The sequence below is a fragment of the Cyclopterus lumpus genome, chromosome 9 (genome assembly GCF_009769545.1).
Source record: "Cyclopterus lumpus isolate fCycLum1 chromosome 9, fCycLum1.pri, whole genome shotgun sequence".
In the NCBI taxonomy this organism is placed as follows: domain Eukaryota; kingdom Metazoa; phylum Chordata; class Actinopteri; order Perciformes; family Cyclopteridae; genus Cyclopterus; species Cyclopterus lumpus.
This window is the reverse complement of record NC_046974.1, coordinates 17320606-17343267: the sequence shown is the minus strand read 5'-3', so window position 1 is coordinate 17343267 and position 22662 is coordinate 17320606. Positions and strand designations below refer to the sequence as shown.

Sequence of the window (22662 nt, the reverse complement as noted above, 5' to 3'; positions counted from 1 at the left end):
CTCTGGAGAGTAGAAACAACTGAAGCCGCGGGGTTTCCCTGCCGAGCTCCGCTGGGTCTTAAAGACACTCCACTCAGATCCGCCGCTGACCGCCCGTCTACCAGACACAGACGGGGGTCAAACTGGGGGCCATGGAGCCACTTGGGGGCAGCTTCAACTGCTTACTCCAGGAGATGCCTTGGGTAAAAAGAAGAACAATTTACTTAAAAACAAACTGTCTGTAAGTTAGCCTTGTTAGACTATATTAAAGAATAACTCTTCATTTTGATTGTCACAATGCTCAATTGAACGTATAAAAGAAGAAACAATCAACAGTGTGTACAGTTAGCATGTCCATGTGTATGTGGCTACTTTAATTGCAAAGAGGCATTGCAACACAAATGACATCAAGTTACAAGTGTGGTTAAATCTGTAGATTCTGTAGCTTAACCATAACTCTGATCCTGTGTTTAACCGTGACCCAGCTCTTACCCTATTTAACCTGGGTCTGAGGGTTAAATTCTTTCTTTTTTTAGCCTTATACATAAGACATAATACTGCCAAAACACTGTGTAAAAGAAGAAAAACATGCTGAAATGATTTAAATAATTAATTCAATTTGGTTTGACATCATGAAACATGTATTAATTTTTAAGAATGTTGTAGTTTGCAATAAAAACATCTCAATTTAGGTACACATTTAGGTGGGGGTTTTGTTTGTTGACAATGAGATGATACCAGTGAGTGTGTTCGTATCTTACGGAATAATCTTTTCTTCTTCTTTTTTTAACGGACAGCAGAGCTGGGTTCTAACATCTTTCAGTTTATATGTTTATACAAACTGCAGCACATTAATAGCAGTGGTGTTTTGCTCCCTAAAATGTAATAAGTCCACAAGTTAACAAGTGGATGCATTACATTTTGGATACTGCTCCCCCGTCCCATACCTTGAAATCTGCTGTTGAATGCAAGCCTTGTCAGTCTCCTGGGCAATATTGACGTAGACATACCAATGTAAAGGTTAACCATGCCCCCCACCTCAGAAATCGTCCAATGGGAAACAACCACAGAAAACAAACTATTATATATTAAAAAAAACATAAATAATTATTTTCTCCCATAAAACACAAAACTCTCTTTCAACTGCATTCATTTATTGATTATTTTCATTGTTGTGACAGTCATGATTTATGGTTCAACGTGTGTATAAATCTTGGAAATGAGCTGAACTCAAGTGTGTTTAACACACTCATATAGTAACCAACCTCATAGATTACCTCACTGTTTGCCTGGTTATACATCCACCCCTGCCATGCAGGCCTTCTGCCCTAAATAGCGACTACTGCATATTCCCCCTTAATAAGTGAAGCTCTAGATGTCATGCCCCTCATCGCAACACAGGTCACAGCTGACTAAACGCTGTCATTATGGAATGTGCCTGGTATTATCTGCAGTTGAGTCTTTTATTCAGGGCCTTTGTTGATTGATGGGTTTTTGTTTTGCAGCAGTTTCCCGGGGATGTCTCTGTGCACAGCAAAAACTCTGTTCTGCATGGGACACAAGTGAAAATCAGCATAATTGCACTAATTGCAGCCAATTTCTCACTGAATGGACCCCGCTGTCACATCTCACAACAAGCGGGGGGACAAGAACATCTCATGGTCCCCCAGATGGAGATGAAAGGGAGTAAAGTTTTTTTTTAAACACCCAGTGATCATTCTCCATTCAGACAATTTGAGGGGCTTGTAATTTAAAGAAAAAAGGAGAGGAAACAAAACACAGCAGAAATTGATTTGAGAATCTAAATCAAGTACCCAGGTCACGAGGCCACCTTGAGAACCAGGGCCCCCTGTGTGTCAGCCTCACAGCTCCCCGAGTTTCTCCAGGGAGTGAACCAAGTGAACCCCAACAAAACGTCTTTGTCAACATCTGAGAGCGGATCGGTCAGAAGTGTCAACAAACAGTCTGAGGGGCATTCCTGTGTGCATTCCTGTGCCTCTTCAATGAAATAACAGGGTGCATCCCGTGTTTAGGCCCAACTTTTTGAAAAACTGCACACAACCCCCATGATACAACACAAGAGAAGGCTCCAATAAGAGACTGCAGCCAACTAGCTTTTTTCACTTAGGACACAGTTAATTTGTTCATTCAGTATCAAGCTGTACAATTCTAGGAGAGAACCGCCCACATGATGATGATCAAACATGTGGGCCCCTCGTGCATTGAAGAGCATCTTATGATTACCCATCCACCACTGCTTCTCCACACTATTGTCTCAACCGTTACCCATGATGGCCTTTGCGTTCAATACTTTGCTTTGCTTTCTTTTTCAGGTGTTCTCTTTTGTGCCTGCATCTTTTTTTATATAATGAATCTATCTGGTTCCATTCATTTTAAATTAATTTAACCCTACACTGCAGCTTGACATTACTCCTTTCTTTCCTTCATGACTTTTTGTTGCTTCAGTTTTTTCCTAAGGCTCATTGCTCTCTCTGACCCCCTTATCTGTATCTCTCACTGGGTGGTGTTCCTGGGAGTAAAGGTTGACCTTTCAACTTCACTTTGACCTTTGACCTTGTAGCTGTAGGCTGCTGAACTTAGGCTACAATAGCACCTGCCACTCACTGACTTTCCATCCTCCCTGTTCGACATCTCACCCTTCAGTCGCCACCCTTCCCTTCTTCTCTTCACCCTTTCCTTTGTCAGTCACATACCAGTGTTATACAGACTATTCTTGGGGCACACATTACGCATTCTGTGGAGAGAGATGGAAGAAGGGGGAGACTCAGAGTGGTATAGCTAAGTAAAGTTGGTATGGTATGATAAGTATGGTAGTGGTTTATCAATTAAAACACAAAGTTTTAAGTCAAATAATGTGAGATTTGATTATCTCAAGTTTAGGCATTAGCAACACATACTTGGTTTACATGACATTTCTGCTATAAAAAATAGGAAGATTAATTTACTATGTACCTGTGAGCTGTGACCCACCTGGTCGTATGTACGGTACAGACAAAGCAATTGACTTCATACAAAATAGTTATACATTGCCATCTTGTGGTGACTGAGAATATGACATGATGGAGATTGCAGTCAACAATAATTTCATTAATATCCATTTACACTTTTACTGGTGTATAATAATTTGTCTTTATCTGTTCTTGTTTCTGAACATTATTTCCCTGACTGGAGAACGATTAGAAAAGGTATAACATAAAAAAAGGGCTAAATTCGCTCGCTGCTAACGGTGCTAACACGTTAACAGTGTAAACAATGGCAACCATGCTTAAAGTTCGCACTGAAAGGAAGCCCTGAAGTGGGATGAAATAATCTACAAAATGGCGGCAAAAAACAATCCACACGGTTGGTTTAAGTGAGCAAAGAGAGGCACATGCTCAACTAATTAATTGACTTTTAAGATTGTATCTATATGCTCATATATAATATATTTTCATTGCATGTGATGTTCACAAATAAGAGTCTAAAAAGTAAATATGAACATCAAAGGAGTCATCATCAAGTGTTTTTTTTCTCACTTTCAATAGAATCTATGTATTAAATGGTGATCTTTAAAAAATAAAAAACAATGAATTGCCATGAACAAAAAATAACTACTCAACAAATATCCCGGTGAAACAATCTTGAATAAAATGATGAACCTCACTTGAGCAGGCTCAGATTATAAAGCTACATTTGCAAATATAAATGATCATATTTCCCCAAAGAATTGTCCATCCTGAATGAGGTGCAGACAAATCCACATGTATTCACCTTTATTCTGCATGACTAAACTTGTCCCATTTTAGGGAATGTGATTGTGTTTAATTATTGTAGGAATTCAAGATAATCCATCCAGCCATCCATTATCAGCCGCTTATCCGGGGTCGGGTCAGGGTGGCAGCAGGCCGAGCAGGCTCACCCAGGCTTCCCCAGGCTTCCTTCTCACCCGCAACATTTTCCAGCTCATTCTGGGGGATCCCGAGGCGTTCCCAAATCCTTCCAGCGTGTCCTGGGTCTTCCCCGGGGTCTCCTACCAGAAGGATGTGTCTGGAAAACCTCCAGTGGGAGGCGCCCTGGAGGCATCCTGATGAGATGCCTGAGACACCTCAGTTGACTCCTTTCGACATGGAGTAGCGGCTCAACTCCAAGTTCCCTCCTGATGTTCAATCTCCTTACCCTCTCTCTAAGGCTGAGCCCGGCCATCCTACGGAGGAAACTCATCTCCTTACCCTCTCTCCAAGGCTGAGCACAGCCTACAGAGGAAACTCATTTTGGCCACTTGTATCCGCAACCTCGTTCTTTCGGTCACGGCCCAGAGTTGGTAACCAGAGGTGAGGCGGTGCAGCGCCTCTTTTACTGCTGCAGCCAGACCGATCCACCTGTCGATCTCCTACTCCATCTTACCTTCACTTGTGAACAAGACCCTGAGATACTTGAACTCCTTCACTTGGGATAGGCACTCCACACAATCACATTATGCAACCGTTTTGTCTTTTGATATTTAAACTAAAAGTGTTTGCTGTGCCGAGTCATGTGCAAAGAAACAAATTAATCGAAAAATATTGAGTTATTAAAAAATTAACTGTTTAATCTTCCTTCCACTGAATTTGCAGTCAGTTTTATTTATTTATAGCATAGGAGAATATGCATTGTATGGGAAAAGAAGGTGATGGAGCCACCCACTCAAGCTGGGTCACCATATGGCCAACTGGCTTAAGACTCTTACAGAGAACACAGTTTTGGCAATTGGATTACAGAAAATGCTCAATTCAGTTTCAAGGAACTACTTTTTTTGAAAGTTTCCCACAACGTTGCAAATTTACAGCAGCCCCCCTTCTAGTTAACAATTTTAAATTAAATGATTATTATTCAATTAGTGCGCTAGTTGCACAAATTAAAACGAATGACTTGATTTTCATATCGATCTAATGTAAGACAACATAGATCAGAGGGAATGGGCTAATCAATGCAAATTCATCTCTCAATATACACTCAACTTCATCACATTATCAATAACAAGAGCCCGTCCTCTGGAATCTGGTAAACGTAAGTTTGATTTGGTAATTACAGACGTATTAATAGAAGGTAGATAATGTGATGTTTTGCAATATATAGTTTTGGGGAGAAATTATAAAATGATAACTTGGAGGCGTTTTGTCAAATCCAATTGTGCTTGGAGATTTTCATGATCGAATTTCAGTAATGACGATTGAAAATATTTAGGTAAAAAATATTTTTTTTTACCAGTTGTGCATGATCATAGGCGCCCATAGTGACAGTTTCCATGTAACCACACACCGTAATTTGGATAAATGTGATTTAGATCTTTCTTCAAGTCACCTTTTTTGGTTTCAAACTGTTCTGGATTAGTAAATGTGAAAACATGGCAGGAGTCTAGGATGGTGAGTATCTGCACATGGTTTATAATAAGAATAATTAAACCAGAAAACTTAGGTCTGAACATCCAACAGTCTAAGAAAACACACAATACACACAAATACATTCATTTTAAAAACTCAGTCAAGTCAAATTTCCAACTGCTCAGAACTTTTATTTTGAGGGAAATCAGGGTTAAAATAAAAATAAAAATATAAAATTTAGATGGGCAAATCTGTCTTTAAAGGTAAGGGGTTGACAAGGAAAGTCGGCAGCCCTCCAGAAGAAGGGAGGGAGGGACAAGAGGGGGAAAAACAGGACGCTACAAAATTAAGTTTGGGGGATGAGCCTGGTCATTCAGAAAGTTATGTATAAAAAAAAAGAAAAAAAGAAAGACAAAACAGATGCAATTAGTTATTATAACCCCCACCCGCATCTGAAATGTCCTCATTCGCAATCAGTGCTATAGAGCTCTCTCCTTTTCCGGTTTCTTACAGGAGGTTTTAGATCGTTTCTATATTTTGCTCGCTCACAATTATTGTCTCATTCTGTCTTAATGTAACATCTTTTCCTGCAGTTTTGAAAAAAGTAAACAAAAAGTCCTTCAAAAATAAAATGCAGCAACCACATTTCATGTTCTACTATTACATATACAGTATATGTATATATAAATACATACATAAATATCTTACATGTACAACCAATTTTGAAGAGGGAGGGAAGAGAGAACCCAAAAGACTTGAGGATGAGGACTAGTGGAGGTGGGGGGAGCAGGGCGAGAAGGCCCAGGTTGCTCATTGTGAGGGTAGTGTCTTTATTTTTTGTTTTAGCTTTACACTTGCACACGCACACAGCCTTTTGGGAGAGTGAGGATTGGGAAGCATTCCTCAGTTGGCCCAGTAGGGGGAGCTGCCATAGCTGGACTTGCTGCCTTGGGTCTTCTGCTGCATGCTGCTGGACTGATTGCGCTGACCAGGACCACCCTGTGGCGAAAAATAAAAACAAGTCCAGTAAGTCACTGATGTTTAAAACAATTAATCTACCCAACAGGTTTATTTAAATATTTATTAAGTTTATTAGTCCTTTTCAGCTGCATGAATGTTATCAGGAACCTTTTGAGGAGCTCAACTTCACTTGTACAACCCGCAGGGACCTACAGATCCAGTCTTGGTCCTGGTTATGTGATTCAAGCCCCTTGAAAATATCTGTTCCAGAGGAAGTATTGAGGGCCCAATACCCATCATGAAGCTTGCCGTGTTGGCGGCTAGTGGTGGCTGCTAAGAAAAGTCGTTTAAGTCCCTGACTTTTTGGTTCTTGGGACAAAATGTTCCTGGGACTAGTAAAAACGGCCAATTACGTTGCTGAACATTACAGGTAGCATGCAAGTTAATGCACAGGAACGGTCATATTTGTTTGCCCACCTACATCAGCTGATTAGGTCACAGCTATTCAGAAAACATAGGTGTCAAATGAAATAGATAAAGCGACAGATTAACACTTCAATGATGCAAATTTATGTGGGCAGAATGTGATGTCTGCAAAGACACTTCAGTTTACCTGTCCGTCCTGTGTGAGGTGATGGTGCAGCAGCTGAGAGTGGGGCTGTTGGTGCGGTGGCAGGATGTGCAGGAAGGGAGCAGGGGCATAGCCAGGAGCACCCCCGGGGTTCAGGGGCCCCGTTCCCCCCAGTGCCGAAGGCAGACTGAAGGGAGGTGGTGTCCCCGTGTGGAAGCCCTGCTTATCAAATGACTGGGAATAACCAAGAGAAGACCCAGGAGCTTAACATTGTGAATACAGGACAACTTGATTACATACATGCAAGTAAAACTGATTTATAAATAAATCAAATGCAAATGTAAATTTAGCTTTCAATAAATATCGTTTACCAATGCATTTCTGTATCCAAATACAACTTAAGTTAATGGGCTTATTATTATTATTCAAGGTGATGTGCAGACATTTTACAGTTTTGATTGAGAAATAATTGCAGAAAAGGTCACTTATTGTTATCATAAGACAGGCACAGGCATTTAGCCAACAAGTCACTTACTTGAGTTTTGCTGTAGATTGAGCCTCCCATGTCAGGTACTCCTCCACCGGTACCTGACCCCGACAGTCCTGGTGCTGAGACGAGAATGAAGAGGGAATAGGAAAGGGGTATAAAAAAGAAAAAGAAAAAAAGATTGTGGAATGTAAGAGGGAAAGGAAGCAAACGAAAGAAGAAAAAAAGAAAACAACAGGGAAGGGAAAGCAAAGGAGTTAAGGGAGAAGAAGCACAACTGTGTCACTTCACTGATGATTGAATATCAAGCACTGAATGTTCATTTCCACTGTTAGTAGGATGGGGGCCAGCCAGTAGGAGGAAGCATATTAAGTGAGGAGGTGCATATTTCTCACTTTGTCACCCTATTCGTGTATTTTATGTGCACATCAAAGTGCAATCACACATGTGCAAATACACACCTGTCTCCAGAACACTCTGGACTGTCGAATCATCTGCAATTGTGAGTACATGTGTTTTTCCCACAGGGAAATGCCCGCTGACTTTGAGTGCGTGTTGTTAGAGTGTGCGCACATGTGTTGTGTGTGTACCTTTCCCTGGGCCGCTGCCCGCTGACTTGGCCTGTGACTGGACAGAGCCTCCGTACCCTCCCTTACTGTACTCCCCACCGTGGGCTTGAGACAGGTCATCAAAGGCTGAAGGAGGAGGAGGAGTACAGAAAAAGAGAAGGCACAGCGAGCAAAGGAGAAAGAGAGGTGAGGTAGGAAGAAAAAGACAGGAAACGGATAACGTGAAGAAAAGAATAGGACGAGTAAAGAGGATGGGAGGAGAAAAGAGAGGGGGCAGGGGAGAGAGGCAGTAAGGTAACCTGACTAAAACGGCAGCTGTGTCTATATTGAGCCGTGTCCAACTTCAGCAGGGGGTGTGAGCTATGCATGCAGCACAAGCAAAAAAAAACAGGCCTGATTCCACACGCACATGCAGCATTTGATGTACAAGTTTAAAGTGTAGGAAATTAGGAAATCTAATTCTTTGTCTTTGTCTCCCTCTACACTGTCCACATCGTATTTCTGCCGAGGTCCACACACACACACACACACACACACCTCTCTCTACACGTATTCTTGAAAAAAAATTCTGTACTAGATGACAGTCATTCCTGCTGAACCTCTACAAGAGGTGTACTTTTGAGCATTAAACACACCAGAACGAACTGACTAGTTATGGGCACATTAGTGGGTCATCTGGCCAAACTGTTAAGGTTGACCACATCACCACCTCAGCTACTTTTCGTGGCAAATCGCTGTGACAGTTTGTGGTACCGTGATAGCCGTATTTATAATTTAAGATAAACCGGTGTTGTCATAGTTCATATCAATTCAGAATATGAACTAAAGCTACCGAATATAATCTTCACATGGAAACTTTTTATCATTGTTGTCAGAGCATCGAAAGAGACAGCCTTCTTGTTTTGCCCTGGTCTTACCTGTGCCATATGCATGCTGTCCGTAATTGGGCTGATGCTGTTGGTGATACTGATTGGAAGGGTTAGCCAGTCCCATTGCAGGTTGTTTAGCCGCAGCAGGAGGCACAAAGACTGTGGGGCCGTACTGGAAAGCAGAGGGAACACCCGGTACACCGGCGTAGTACGGCAGACCTGTAAAATTGGATGTTTGGATCACTTTTGTTTAATTATAAAATAGTGACGCCATGGCGCTGCTCTTTTAGAAATGTGTACATTAAGATTTATTTATTTAATTACTCCTTACACATTTCAACAGACTCCTTGGAAACATTTAAACAAGAAGCCAAAAATAACGAGAGAGAGAAGATGGTAGCTTGGAATTTGCGTTTTGAGTAAATGCCAAGTTTGTGGATGAGTTTCCTGGAAATAACTTCGGATAACTTCCCCATTATTAAACATTATTTTACTTTTCCTTACCAGTGTATCCGTAGCCTGGGGGCAGAGGGGGATTGAGGAAGGCCTGGTTCTGTGTTTGCTGACCCTGGCCCTGCCCTTGTGTTCCTGCCTGTGGTGCCTGCTGTGGCTGGGACTGCACCCCGGCCGTAGACATGCTTGTTGGGGGAGCTGGAGATGACGAATCATTCCTGCCAAACTTTGTCGCTTCACCTGGACAGAAAAGACAAAACAGAAGTTAATAAAAAAATACATATAAAATTATTTGGACTGTCTAATTAACAGTTAAGCACGATCCCCATGTTGATCTAATCAACTATGCTGAAGTGCAAAATTAACATCTATACATTAAATGAAAAATGGTATGAACAGATAGATGTGTAGTTTTATGAAACAAAGTAATTGTGTCAATTGCTCAGTGTCAGTCAACATAATGCAGTAGACGTATCAACTCAGCAATCAACTAAACATTTCACTTACCAGAATATGGATTATTAGCCAGGCTCTCTCTTCCAGGCATAGTAGGTGTAGTGCCAGGGAATGGTATACCATAATAATCCTGTATAGAAATAGAAAGAAAGAAATGTAACCCTCCACAATTTGTTGTCCTTTCCATACATCTCAGACTGCTACTTTTGGAACTTTCTGATATTGCCAGAGAGGATACATATTATGTGTGGTTACTTTACTAAAAAGGCAGCAGGAATGTAACAAACTGGGAAACACATTTGAAAGCCCATCACTGATTTACCAAAATACTAGAATCACAGTAATATGCAGCAGGGTACATTGCGGAATAGGACTTACCATAGGAAGGCGAGACTGCAGCATTTGCAAGTCCTCATATCCATAGATCTGCTGTTGAAATAATAATGGAGAAAAGAACATTTAAAAAAATGTTTAAGCTTCTACTCAGCTTCAGTCAGTGTCTCAGTGCATTTCATAGATGTCATGTTTGATCAGAACCTACTAAAAAGCAGTCATCAACACTGAGAATCTATAGAATAAGGAGTGAACACACTGCCTTACTTGTTCAATGCAATATATCCACGAATGGTAAATACTAAGGAATAAATGCCAATTTAGAATAAAGAAAAATAAAATAAATCTTTCTACCCTTGTTAACCGATCATTGACAGTTAGACAATATTAGTGCCGCGCACACAGGGCTGCTGTGGTTGAAGTGCCTAACAAGCTTAATCTGTACATGCACTATTTGTTAATTAATGAATGCCACAACTCCTCAAGACCCGAGCCAAGTTCCCAGGTCTTGTTTGCAATCTGTTGAGTTTGCTCTTAAATTAGCCATAACTTTGGTCTAATCTCACTTAATTAAGGTAGGCTTACTTTTAAGGTGTTCCCTCAATTGTCATTTTAGTGATGAGGCTTGCTCAGCTTAACGGACTGCATTAAATCGGTCAAAATTCTCATTGGTTAATATTTAAATATAAACATCCTTATCACAAACGGATTGTTGACAGATTGAAAATGTTTAACAGTTCTGGAAATGTTAATCTCTTATGATGCCACTTATTTTTCTTGATAAAACTTTCCCTTTAAAAAAAAAAACAAAATATTGGTAAAATTGTATTTAAATAGTTACGGGGTAAGCAGGGAGCAAGCCACCAGGGCCCATGATGTACTGGTTTGCCAGGAGAGGTGGCACTCCTTGGGACAAGTTGGGAGGAGCTTTACCTGGCAAAAAGAATAAAACATTTTGACATGAGATATTATATGGACATTAATTATGTTGTAGTTTACATTTGTACATAACTTTGTTAAATTTGTATAGAGGTGTATGGTTTTAGTTGACTGTCAAAACAAATTGATTACAAGAGGAATTGACCTTCGCTATGCCCCGCCCCTCGCTGCAACTCTGTCAAACTGTTCGAGCTACCACGGAGCCCAGTGTTACGTACTGCACTACCGGCATACACGTTATCTAACTTTTGGAAAAAATTAAACTACTCCATCACCTGGCTATTGAGACAAAAGACAATGAGATTAAGGAATGACAGTGCTGGCAAAGCCATCAGTGACCAGTTGAATTAGAGGGGCTGAATTTAGCAGAGGGTCAATTGTAATTTTATATAATCTATTATTTCAAAGAGGTCTGTAGTTGAGTTCCTGTGTTATGGTGATGTGATTCCTGTGTCAAACTATGAGCCTACCAGAAGTGGTGAGCAGGGGTGCCGTGCGGCTGCCTGCAGCTGAGAGTGTGACATTTGTGCCATTAGAAGTTAGTCCAGGTGCTCCAGATGGGTGCAGACCATTGGCGATTGAGTTGCTAACAGCCAGGGGAGGACACGAATCGACAGCTTGGCTGGGCGACGATGAAAAGGCATGGAGGTTGCCAATACTATTGTGCTCCACATTACTTATCTGGTGTTAACAGGACAAGAGCAGAACGGGTGTGTGAGGAGAGAAGCAGCAACAATTTTGTAAGCAGAAAAGAAAGTCCTGCACTCAAACAACCCAATTGCACAATAAGTATCTAGATTTTTCAGGAAATATGCTATATCCTTTTATTGCCACAACTGTAGAGTGATCTTATATTAAGCTTGTGTCTGATTGCAAGCATGTACACACTTACCGTGAGGGAGGAGCTTGTGGCAAGAGCAGATCCCGTTGAGTGAGTACTGGTCACGTGACTAGAGAGTAAAATTATTCTGTTAGCCTGCTTAAATATGTTATTTTTCAAGAAATAATGAGCAAGAACATGGGAGATTCAGTGACATGCATGTCCACATAAGTTGTAGGATATGTCCAGACAAAGGACAACTAAATCAATGTGCAATATAAAAAGCCACTTTATATCTGAAGCAACCCTTACCTGCTGAGCGAGGGGATGGATGTTGAGTGGGAAGGTGTGACTGCAGGGGAGTGGATGTGGTGGCCAGTGTCAGTCGTCATAACGGGAGACTCAGTTTTGACTGTTCTAGACGTTGATGACGTAGCTGTTTTAAAAGATAATTAAGAAATTAATTTGGTCTAAATCTTTGTGTTGATGTTAAACTGGAAAAAAAGAATGAAATACAATAAATAAAACAAAGGTAGACAGGACGGATGGTTTGAGTGCGTCTTGAACTTTATCAAACCTCACCAGCTTTCACTGAAAGGACTCTTTCCATTTTCTATCTGATGCATTTAGTCATCAGTAGGGCTGCAACTAACGATTATTTTAATAATCAATTAATCTGTCGATTATTTGTTCGATTAATCGATGAATCGGATAAAAAAACAAAAAAGCACTCATTTCCAACCCTTTAATCAACAGAACTGTGCCAGAAAATGCACAGGTAACAGGTACCGTAAATTCAGGACTATAGACCGCACCTGCTAATTTAAAAAAAGAAAATGTACATAAAGACGCACTTGTCTATAAACCGCAGGAAAAGGGGGCGTGGCTTGTGTCCGTGGCTTGTCTCGGTAAAAAGTTATTTCCGCCGTTGAGCACGGAATAAATAACCACTAGTTCTGCTTTATACTTGTTTTGGACATCCCATAAACGTCGGAACATCTAACGCCCTCGTGTTTGTGTTCATAACATCACACAGCTTGGGGAATTTCACAAACTTCTGCTTTCAGCGCTGCCGGAGCAGCAGCAGCATGCAGGCGGGCAGGAAGGGGGCGGGGCTTGTCCCCGTAAAAACAGCCGTTCACCATCGGGGAAGTAACCGTTAGTTCTCGCACAACGTTACGGGTCTCTCCGATGGCCTTTGCTCTACCGGCTTTTTTTTTGCTCCGCTCCCAACTCAACTTTTCTTTTTTTTTTATACTCAAACATCTCCGGGTCTTATTGGGTGGCGTAATAATCACGCGACACAACGAATCGATAATGCAATTCGTTGCCAACCATCTTAATAATCGATTTTAGCGATTCGTTGTTGCAGCCCTAGTGATCAGTATTCATTATATTGGACTTTGCCAAGTGTACTTACTGTCCTGTGTGCTCTGTGTCTTTATGCCACTGTAGCCATTCTATGAGAGGAGGAAATTATCAAAGTCTTAACGTTCAGTTTTTTGTCAGGTATTAAGCAGAGATTGAGAATTTGAGACAGCAGTGAAATCAGCAGTGGTTAATTTCCTCTTCATTTGGGTCATTCATGTATACACAGATAAGATGTATCCTCACTGTGAGAGCAGCAGCTGAGGAGACATCTTTGGTCTGAGAGAAGCCCAGATGAGGTGGCAGGGACCTTGAGCCACTGCTCTCCACACGGCTGGTTGCGGATGGGGCTGTAGAAGAGGGGGGTGCGGCTGCACTGGGAAGACCCATGGAGGGAGAGGGCGTGGCACTGGGTAAGCCCAAGGATGGTGAGGGGAAGTTGGGATCCGATACAGCTAATGGTAAGGTGGGTAAGCTGCTCATGTGTTCGCTGTTCACAGGACAGAGAGAAAGGAAGATGGGGAAAGAGAAACATTCAGAGAAGGTTTCAGAACGAGAGGCGAGATATATTATTACAGGCTTAATTTAAAACCAACCAGCAGTTTCTAGCTGTAGCTCAGCAAAAATACAGACATCATCCTCCAAATCCTTTAATCTCATCAATAATAAGTTGCCCATAGATGGTCTGTGAATTCAATGGCTCAAGATTTTATGCTGAACAGATGCACAAAATCCCCATAAAAAGACAAATTGTATGCCTTACACCCCAACCCAAAACAACTCCCCCATGCACTCTCGCTCACACCCACCTCACAGATCCTGGATTGGAGAACAGGCTGCTCTGTTGCTGCTGTGTAGTAACACCAGTAGGAACAGGCATGGGTGCAGAAGCTGCTGGAGCTGGGACCTGAGTCGGGGCCTGTTCCCTGACCGGCTCCGTCTGTGCCATGTTTATCGTTCCACTACCAGCCTCAGACCCAAAGTCAAGACCCCCAAACTGAACATTCAGGCCACGTATATCTGCAGAGCCCGGCATCTCCACTGCTGACGACGGGATCTGAGAAGACAAAGAAGGAATTAAGTAGAACATTTACCAATTTGATTATTTTGAATTAAATTTAAATGTGTTTATACTAAGTATAACATGTTTAAATTACAGACATTGGGTTGTTAAAGTGTGCAACAGCATTTTCAGTCCAAAATGTACATTGATGATCACCAGCTAGTGGCGGTGTCGAGGACCGACCGTAAATTACATAAAAACATAGCAGCATAGTTGGTTTTCCGTTCATTCAGCTTAGTCGCTGTGAAAAAAACGCACTTATTCCAGGCAAAACTGATTTTTAGAAATGGTATCCATATTTGGGACCATTCCAGGATACGGATAAGGTTTTACAATTATATTAAAACATCAAATTCTGCAAATTCTCACTGAAATAATCAGGTCCTACACATAGCTGGTTGTTTTGTCAAGTATCCGAGAACAGATACATTATTGAAGACTCAGTTCTTACCATGTCTTGCAAGAAAGTTAATCACACTTGTTTTGTCTAATATGAGTTCAGATATCCAAAGAGCTTACCTTTGAGGAAGGAGGTACTCTGCGTCTCTGAGTCTTTAGCTGCCGCTGAGGGGGTTCTGTGACAGAATGCTCCATACATGTCAACTTCCCTCCTGGAGAAGCTTGATCTCTCAAATGAGGCACGGAGGACTCGTGACCTATAAGAGATTGACTGTCAATAATTGTCTAGCAAGACATAATGACAATGATGCTGTTGCCATCTTAAATTTCACTTTTAGCGTTTGCGTGTGTTACAGTCCACAAACAAGGCAGAAGGAATATTTAAGTGACTGCGCTCATTTCAGCAATTGTAGTTACACAGCTCAGGAATAACACATTACTACTGCTGATATTCTTATCAAAAGTCAATGATAATAATTAGTTAAGTTGCAGCTCTAGTGGCAAGTGGAATTCAAAGCAAACTATCACACCTTGAATGTAAAGATGTAGCAATTGCAATTTTCTTGGCCGATTCCGATTTTCGTTTTGGAACCATAATTAATAGTGAGGCGCCGCTAACTTTTTTTCACCACTGTCCTGAAAGTCACCACCAAAAAAATTGCAATTCCAAATAGGTCAGTTTTACCGCAGGCCAATGATCTGTTTCTCTACTTTTTTTGGCAGTGTGACTGTCCTGCAGCCCTACCTGGTGGTGTGGGGACCTGTGGTGCATGCAGAAGGATGGAGGACTGTTGTTGCCTCTGAGCCAGCTGGCTGAGCACTGCTGATGGCTCTGGTTGAAGCTTCATCTCCACTGGAGAGATTTGAGATACACAAGTATTCATATAGCTATTGTACCACTGTAGTTTGTGCATTGTCATCAAGAACAATTAGTTAAGATTAAATAGTCATGTCATAGATTTCTTATTTACTTTGAGAAATGGAAACTTACTGTGTTGGGCAGTAACAGGGCCATTCTCCACTCTCTGAGCCTTGACTTCTAGAGAGGGAGAACATGCAGGAACAGGGTTCTGTACTAGAGGTGGCCCTGCATCTTTGGAAATGCTAACGTTGCTGGCGTTGGCCAACATCTGACTGGCTCTCTGACCAAGCCGAGGGCCATTGAGCTGCTCTGATGTCCTGATTTCGGAGGCAGGCGTTGGCTTAGGCGCATTCAGGGACCCAAAACCAGAACCCAGGACTGAGGACTGGGAGGATGAGAGAAGCAAAACAAGAACTGAATACACCAGTATCAGTGTGTAGGGACATGAACACCGTTATGTATTTACTGGTGCTTGCACGTGTGCAAGTGTGTGTATGTACCAGTGCAGCATGTGCATAGGTTGTACTAGCAGAGGCGGCATGGGCGTAGCTGTTGGCTGTGGCGTGTGCGTAGCTGTGTGTTGCAGTGCGTCCATTGTGTTGGGAATTGGTAAACACCAGGCTTTGGCCCAAATGCTCAGCTGAGGGACCATCGACTATCGCTCCCAAGTCGATAGAACCCCCTACAGCCACTCCAGTCTTCGGCAGTAGGCTAGCCTGGTCCGAACTGAGGATGAAGAAGAGAGGGGTTTGAGGAGGAGTGATAACAAGGAGAAGATAACCACACAGATAACAGAAAATGTTACTCCAAAATAAAGCCTTTTCTCTGTATTGTTTTAAGTTGACTGAATTTTGGGCAGGATGGCTTACTTGGGTCCATGTTTGATGAGGTTTGCTGGAGGAGAGGAGGCAGTGAATACTTTGGTCTCAGACAACTGTGAAAAAGGACAGGAATTGCAAACACAGGCATCCATCAGATTTATATATCGGCATATGTGCTGTACTGTATATCAACAACAATTAAGAACCAGAATGATATGACCACTGACTGATTGTATTTAGTCAACTTCTCTAAAGGCTATGCAGGCCAGTACAAATTGAAAGCAAGTTACCAAACTTTGTGTAAACCCTCAATCTGAAGCAACGCAAATCCCTTTCACATAATTAAAAGGGCTGCCTTACGTCCTCATTCCAGTCCTCTGCAGCCCAGTCTTCCACATTGCCTTCCCATGTTCCTAAAAACACAGAACGGCAGCCAAGTTAGAGTTGCCTTGTTCACTCCTACTTATGTTCTCAGCAACTATTAACCACTCCAAGCACTGAAACGAAATATAGCACACTACATGGGTTAATATAAACACCATCAAAATATTAAACCCATAGGAGTAATTTGCCCATTTCTGAATTTATTTATTCAGCATCTAGTGGCCTACATTTGGAATTTCTCACTGTTTTGGGGCAAATTTAACAATAGGCAAATACGTTTAAGCTGACAATCAAGCCATTCTACAGCAAACATAGGAAATTGCTCAAAACGTGAAATCTGTTATTTTCGTTACCAGTTCCCTCAGCAGTTTCATTGCCTGCCCATGTATCCTGGCGAGCTCGGGAGTTAGCTGTGTAGTCAGCCGGATTGAAGATGCTGAAAGTAGGAGAGTGGAAAGAAGAGGGAAACATAAGCAAAACTAAAGAGAATAGCATCTGGTATATTGTTACTACTGAATGAGGAGATTCAGATACTTAATTTATCCACAGATTTGATTTTTTTTAGATATGTGCTTGTAATTACCATCTCTTGATCTTACTTCAGACTTAAACACACATTCTTACCCCATTCCCTGGGAAGAGAACCTGTTGCCAGCAGCTGCCCTTCCTCTACCACGAACCACAGCCCCTGAGGAGACACAAAACAACCAGATGACCTCTGCTGACTGGTGCCTTTCAGCCTCAAGATTTTTTAAAGTTTACTTAAAGTAATGTGTTGGTCATTTAATTTTGCCTAGCATTAGACAATATCATAGTTGACTTTTGTTTGAAAGCATAGCCCTGTATAATGTTTACGATTTCATACCCATTTTCTTTCTTGAAAATGTGGCATTGCTTTAGGATTATTCAATAAGTAAACTAATAATAGAGTGCAATGTCATAGTAGTTATCAGAATGATATCACATAAACATAAAAACAAGGGCCATTGAGGTAACAGTAGACAGGTTGTCTAAATAAGCCAAAATAATATCTTGAAGTCAATATTTTAACTTCAGACATTCAACAGCCATACATTAAGACGCCACAAGAATACATGCATTTCTCCAGGGTTAAAGCATAACCATCCATCAAACAGAATTTTTTCTGACCCAGGCCTTGATTGACCTAACCATTCTTAGAGCGCATGTCGTTACAAAAAACAGCCTAAACATCCTGTCAGACACCCTGCCTTTTCACCCTCTCCAATCGACGATATCCCTCACCCCACTAAACATACATGCAAGCAGCTGCAGGGACTCAGTGCATTCCACACATGTTGAGTGCTGCAATACTCTAAATGCCTGTAGATACAAATAGATATTGTTGCCAACTACATCAGCATGCTGAACAACATCTGAGACAATTCCCTATCTAAACATCACAGTGAACAATAAACAGATATTACAATTCATGGATATGTGCAAATGGCGGTTGAGACCAGGGTGCCCAAGGAAGATATCTAAGCATTTTAATTTGTATAAATAGCGCATGATTGGTACAAGAGCATCAGAAAACTAGGAGCTATAGATAACCCCTTTTCAATATTCTTTGTATAGTCCAACGGTACCATTTTGTAAGCAAAGAGACCAAATGTGCAAAGTATTCAATAAACCAGTGTTGTAATTTTCTGTATTTCTCACCTCTGCCCCGCCCTCTGCCTCCACGGTCTCCCCCTCTCTCTCCAGGAGCCACCTCAAACCCATTCTCCTCTAACCGACCTGGAATCCAACAAGAGGTACGAACTCATTAACACTGAACTGTGAGAGAGATCTGAGCCTTTTAAATATACCCACTGGGATATCAAGGTTAAACAAATGAGAAAAGTTGAATGACAAATCCATCTAATACCAAAAATAAACTTGTCAGAGAACACAATTTCAAAGGACTTACAAGGAACATACATTTACACAATCCAGACAGGACAAATTACTTTCTTCCAGTTCTTACCTTCGCGCCCTCGGCTGATGCCTCTGCCCCTTCTGTTGGACGCCCCACGTCCGCGACTAGCCTCCCTCTCTCCTTTCTTCTCCCTGCTCTCCTTTATCTCTGAGGGTCCTCCTTCTTTCCCAAGGCTACGCTTCTTCCCCACAGTTTCCCAGGAGGTCTGACCGAGGTAAACAAGAGAATGAGGTTGACTAAATACATAAATAAAATTATAGCAATATTGTGATTGAAAATTGTACATTGTTCACGGTGTGTTTTAGTTCCGGCATAAACCCAGAGGAATCTATACAAGATGTGCATAAAATGTATACATGAATATGGTGTGTGCATGTGTTACAGAGACTTACTGTATCAGGGGTGCTCTCCAGCAGAAAATTGATGGCTCTGTTTACATCTTCGTTGCAGTCATGGAGGGCTACCATGCACTCATCTTGAGTTTTCCCAGTTACCTCAATCAGCTGCGTGTGGGCAAAACAAAAATAAAGCATTGAGTTAGATCACCATTTGATTCAATTACGGGTCCCAATGCCCAGGAATTCCAGAAAGATGTGCTGGTCACCCAGAAAATGTATTTGTCTAAAAGTGTGTACATGTACAAACATATTACCTGTTTGACTTTGTCTTCAAAGTCAGCATCATTTTTGTCGTAGAACATTTGGGCTAAAAGAATCTGTTCTGCTGTGGCCTGGTAAACAAACAGTTCAGTTAGAAATAATACAACTAGAAACTGGGTTATTTTCATATTCAAACAATAAATCAACACGGCTGAACTCTAACTTTTAAAAGTGATTGCCACACTGGCTATCGGCCCCACTACCAGGCAGCTGTTGGCTGCCAATATGGTAGCCATTTTAGTCAACTTATATTTTTAGTAATTAAGATACTATGACGTTATACATCCGCATAATACGGTGCACATTTTGCTGTCCCTAATATTATAAGAATTGTTTGCCTATGACAACCATTACCCCATAACCCTGCATCTTACGCCACGATTTATTTACGCATTTCAATGAAAGATGCTACAAATCTGGGCAAAGGTATCCAATGTAGGATGCATCTACCTAACCTTTTAAGTGTGTGAAATTACATTTTAGATTCATTAAAAATAATATTGCTTTCAATTATCAGCATAACATTCAAAACCTTTCATTGTGCTAAAAATTATAAGACGGACTGTATTCAAATTGAGCAGAACATTAAGACAGACTAACTCTGTACAATGGTGAGAACCCACCTGTGGCTGTGTTGTTTGTGTAGTTGTGGACAGCGTTCCGTCCCGAGCCCCCCGGGCTTGATTGCTGACCACTGAAGTCATCATTTACAGTATATACAAAACAATGTATGTACAAAATAGAAAAATCTGGGGAGAGGGTGACAGTGACAAAGTGAAATTACATGCCTGTGAAATGGGTTAATTGAATCACAATTCCTAGTCAAATATTATACTGAATAAATGCCCAATTCCAGTACAATGAACTGAATGTGTGCAGCAGACTCAGTGTTGTCAAGTATACCATGTAAGACTATGAACCCATCTGTCACCCCCCCACCACCCCAGTTAAATTTAGCCATCCAAGAGATGACTGTCCGGGTGTCAACTTACAACCGCCCCTCAGTCTCCCACACAAAAACACAGCGAGTATGCACCGCCATATGCTATGTGTATTATTAATTATGACACGTTACCCCAATTATAAAGTCAGGTTAGCGACAACTATTCGGCATTTGAGCAAAAGTAATAAGAAACCGAACAAAGGAAGCAGGGCTTTATGCCAGACCAAACTGTCTATGGAAATCCGTTGAACCCACAATTACTGAGGGTTAGATCATATTACTTATCGTTATTGGTTCTAGCGAATAATAATAATAATAATAATAATAATACTAACTTGTCAACATGGGAACAAAACAAATGAGATCCACCGGCTGTGACCATATTGTCTGATAATCGTATGTTGGCTGACAGAAAACGCACGGTTAAGGTCAGCTGTATGACGTAACGTTAGCAATGCGTCAGTATTTCCCAGTCAAGTTCATCTCTAGTTAGCTAACGTACATTATGACGGAGCCGTAACCTTATTTAGATGAACGTTTCGAGAATCTCGGCTGAAACCTGAGCCGATGACGTTCACATCAACGGCAGCTCGTCGTTAGCTCGCGCTAGCTGTAGCTCGGCTACCGCTGGTCTTTGTTCCGACTCACACCTTCAAACGTCACGTTGTAATGGACAGATATCCGCGGTGTGACCGTAATTAACCTGTAAGCGAGCGAGAGCGCCCTTCAGATAGACCCAACGACTCGGGAACAAAAAAATAAACAAAGTGACGACGTACCCTTTGTGTTCACCAAGAGAAAAGCTAAATCGGACGTACATTTAGTTTAAGTTAGCAGGCGAACATACAATGACACCGGCGAACGTCGCGTGTTCAATCAACGTGAACATTTGCAACGACCGGTGTCCAAAGCGGTGTGCTCCGAATGCAACACGCTATGTAGGGAAGAAAAGTTGTCGACAAACGCGTGGCCCGTTCGTGTTAAGCTACGAGCGATATCATCAGCAGGCCGAGTGGACGGCATGTGAACGGCCCGTCCGCATACAATGAATGCAGCACTACAGTAACTTACGGATACAGCGCTGGTTACTTAGCGAGCTAGTTAGCTAGCCACCGAAGAGGACGAAAGGTTCCTCTGAACCGACCCGTCGGTTTTCCTTACATGAATGTACAAGTTACACTATAAAGACAAGTGTGTCGTTCAAGTGGCTTTTGGATAGACAACATTAGCACAACACATCGTAATCTCTCTTTTACCTGCTAACACGCTTCGCTCAGCCAGCAGCAGCAGATGCTGTCACGTGACCCCACCGCGCCGTTGTTCAACGTTCTGAGGCCAACACTGCCAACCAAAACCCACCGAGTTGGTCAGGTGGTTTAACACCGTACCCTTGCGTACGCGTTCCCGCCTGGGAGCGCGCTTTGCTTTATTGTTTCCAGCCCAAGAACCGGTGAAAACTTTTCTCACAAATCATTTGCTGATTTTTCCGTAGCAAATTCCCCACATATGTAGGATCTTGTGAGATCATATATAGCCTACATCTGTCTACGATTAAATGTATTTGTTGTCCAAGAAGGAGTTTCGAAAGAGATATCGTTCTTCTTTTCTTGATCCAAAACAGGTCGAGTGGGTTTCTTCTATGATGGTGTAATACTAGATGTGACCCACTGAATTCGCATTGTCTTTATAAGCTTGCATCTCATATTAAAATTATATTCACTCGTTTACTCGTAGCTTTGCTCTTTGTGGAATATATACATTTTCATAATGAAAGGCAATTTGCATAGGCAAATAGACTAGGTAAAAACAACATTTCTACACTCTACACATAAGCATCAACTCACCACTTCCTGATATAAATAATTCACAACACAGACACTTTTAGGCAAATTTTATTCTTCTTCTTCAATCTTAAACCCTTAGAACTTTGTTCCAAAAAACAAATACCCTCAACGCCTCAGCTGAAAACCAAAAAATACACAAAATAGCCTAATTGCTTTAGAAAACAAAAAGTGTACGATTTCTAAACATAAAATAAAATAGCAGTACACTTGTCACTTGCTCACTAAATAGCTCAGTAGACAACCTGTCTTTGGTCCAAGACCGGGTTTGAAAAAGAATAAACCTGTTGGATTAGGTTAGATGAAAAGTGGGCTACATAAATAGCAGCAATTAACTTAAAACTTCCTTTCTTAAATACCAGTGATCCAAGTTTCCAAAGTTGTGTTTTAAGATGAACTTTATCAATTATTATTAACAAAATTAAATATGTAAGAATGTCATAATATATTAATACTAATACTTTTCTGAGGATCGAAGAGGAAAAAATAGCAACCCCATACCTGCACGTAAGAAACACACACACATCTACAAATGGACACGTTTCATATCTTATTACATATTATTGTCTCCATGGGAAACATCTCTT

The 22662-nt window shown here is 41.4% G+C and overlaps 1 protein-coding gene across 4 annotated transcripts; it reads right to left on the bottom strand.

Moving 5' to 3' along the window:
- Positions 1-5509: 5509 nt before the first annotated feature.
- On the bottom strand, positions 5510-21619 carry LOC117736062 (ubiquitin-associated protein 2-like). 4 transcript variants are annotated; one of them, XM_034541089.1, is made up of 29 exons: positions 21491-21619; positions 19915-20040; positions 19285-19362; positions 19025-19135; positions 18681-18837; positions 18374-18451; positions 17318-17381; positions 17047-17129; positions 16670-16722; positions 16358-16422; positions 15989-16214; positions 15618-15873; positions 15372-15479; positions 14747-14883; positions 13974-14221; positions 13411-13654; positions 13217-13256; positions 12109-12232; positions 11869-11926; positions 11447-11657; positions 10879-10970; positions 10083-10133; positions 9756-9834; positions 9300-9488; positions 8844-9014; positions 7948-8052; positions 7406-7479; positions 6913-7104; positions 5510-6338 (listed from the first exon to the last, which is right to left on the bottom strand). In XM_034541089.1, the coding sequence occupies exons 2-29, from the start codon at positions 19996-19998 to the stop codon at positions 6243-6245; spliced, it is 3474 nt and encodes a 1157-aa protein (XP_034396980.1). In that variant the 5' UTR covers positions 19999-20040; positions 21491-21619; the 3' UTR covers positions 5510-6242. The 4 variants fall into 4 exon arrangements, with proteins under 4 accessions (XP_034396980.1, XP_034396982.1, XP_034396981.1 ...); XM_034541091.1 differs by lacking the exon at positions 21491-21619 and adding an exon at positions 21306-21475; XM_034541090.1 differs by lacking the exon at positions 21491-21619 and adding an exon at positions 20570-20692.
- Between the last annotated feature and the right edge of the window lie 1043 nt (positions 21620-22662).

What these genes read in the sequence shown, in the direction of transcription:
- LOC117736062 (XM_034541089.1), bottom strand. Translation starts at nt 19,998, where the DNA reads ATGATGACTTCAGTGGTCAGCAATCAAGCCCGGGGGGCTCGGGACGGA. An exon ending in CATCAGCCGAGGGCGCGAAG is followed by an intron (nt 18,452 to 18,680) that starts GTAAGAACTGGA and finishes GTTGGATTCCAG; the next exon opens with GTCGGTTAGAGGAGAATGGG. An exon ending in ACCCCTGCTCACCACTTCTG is followed by an intron (nt 10,971 to 11,446) that starts GTAGGCTCATAG and finishes TCTTTTTGCCAG; the next exon opens with GTAAAGCTCCTCCCAACTTG.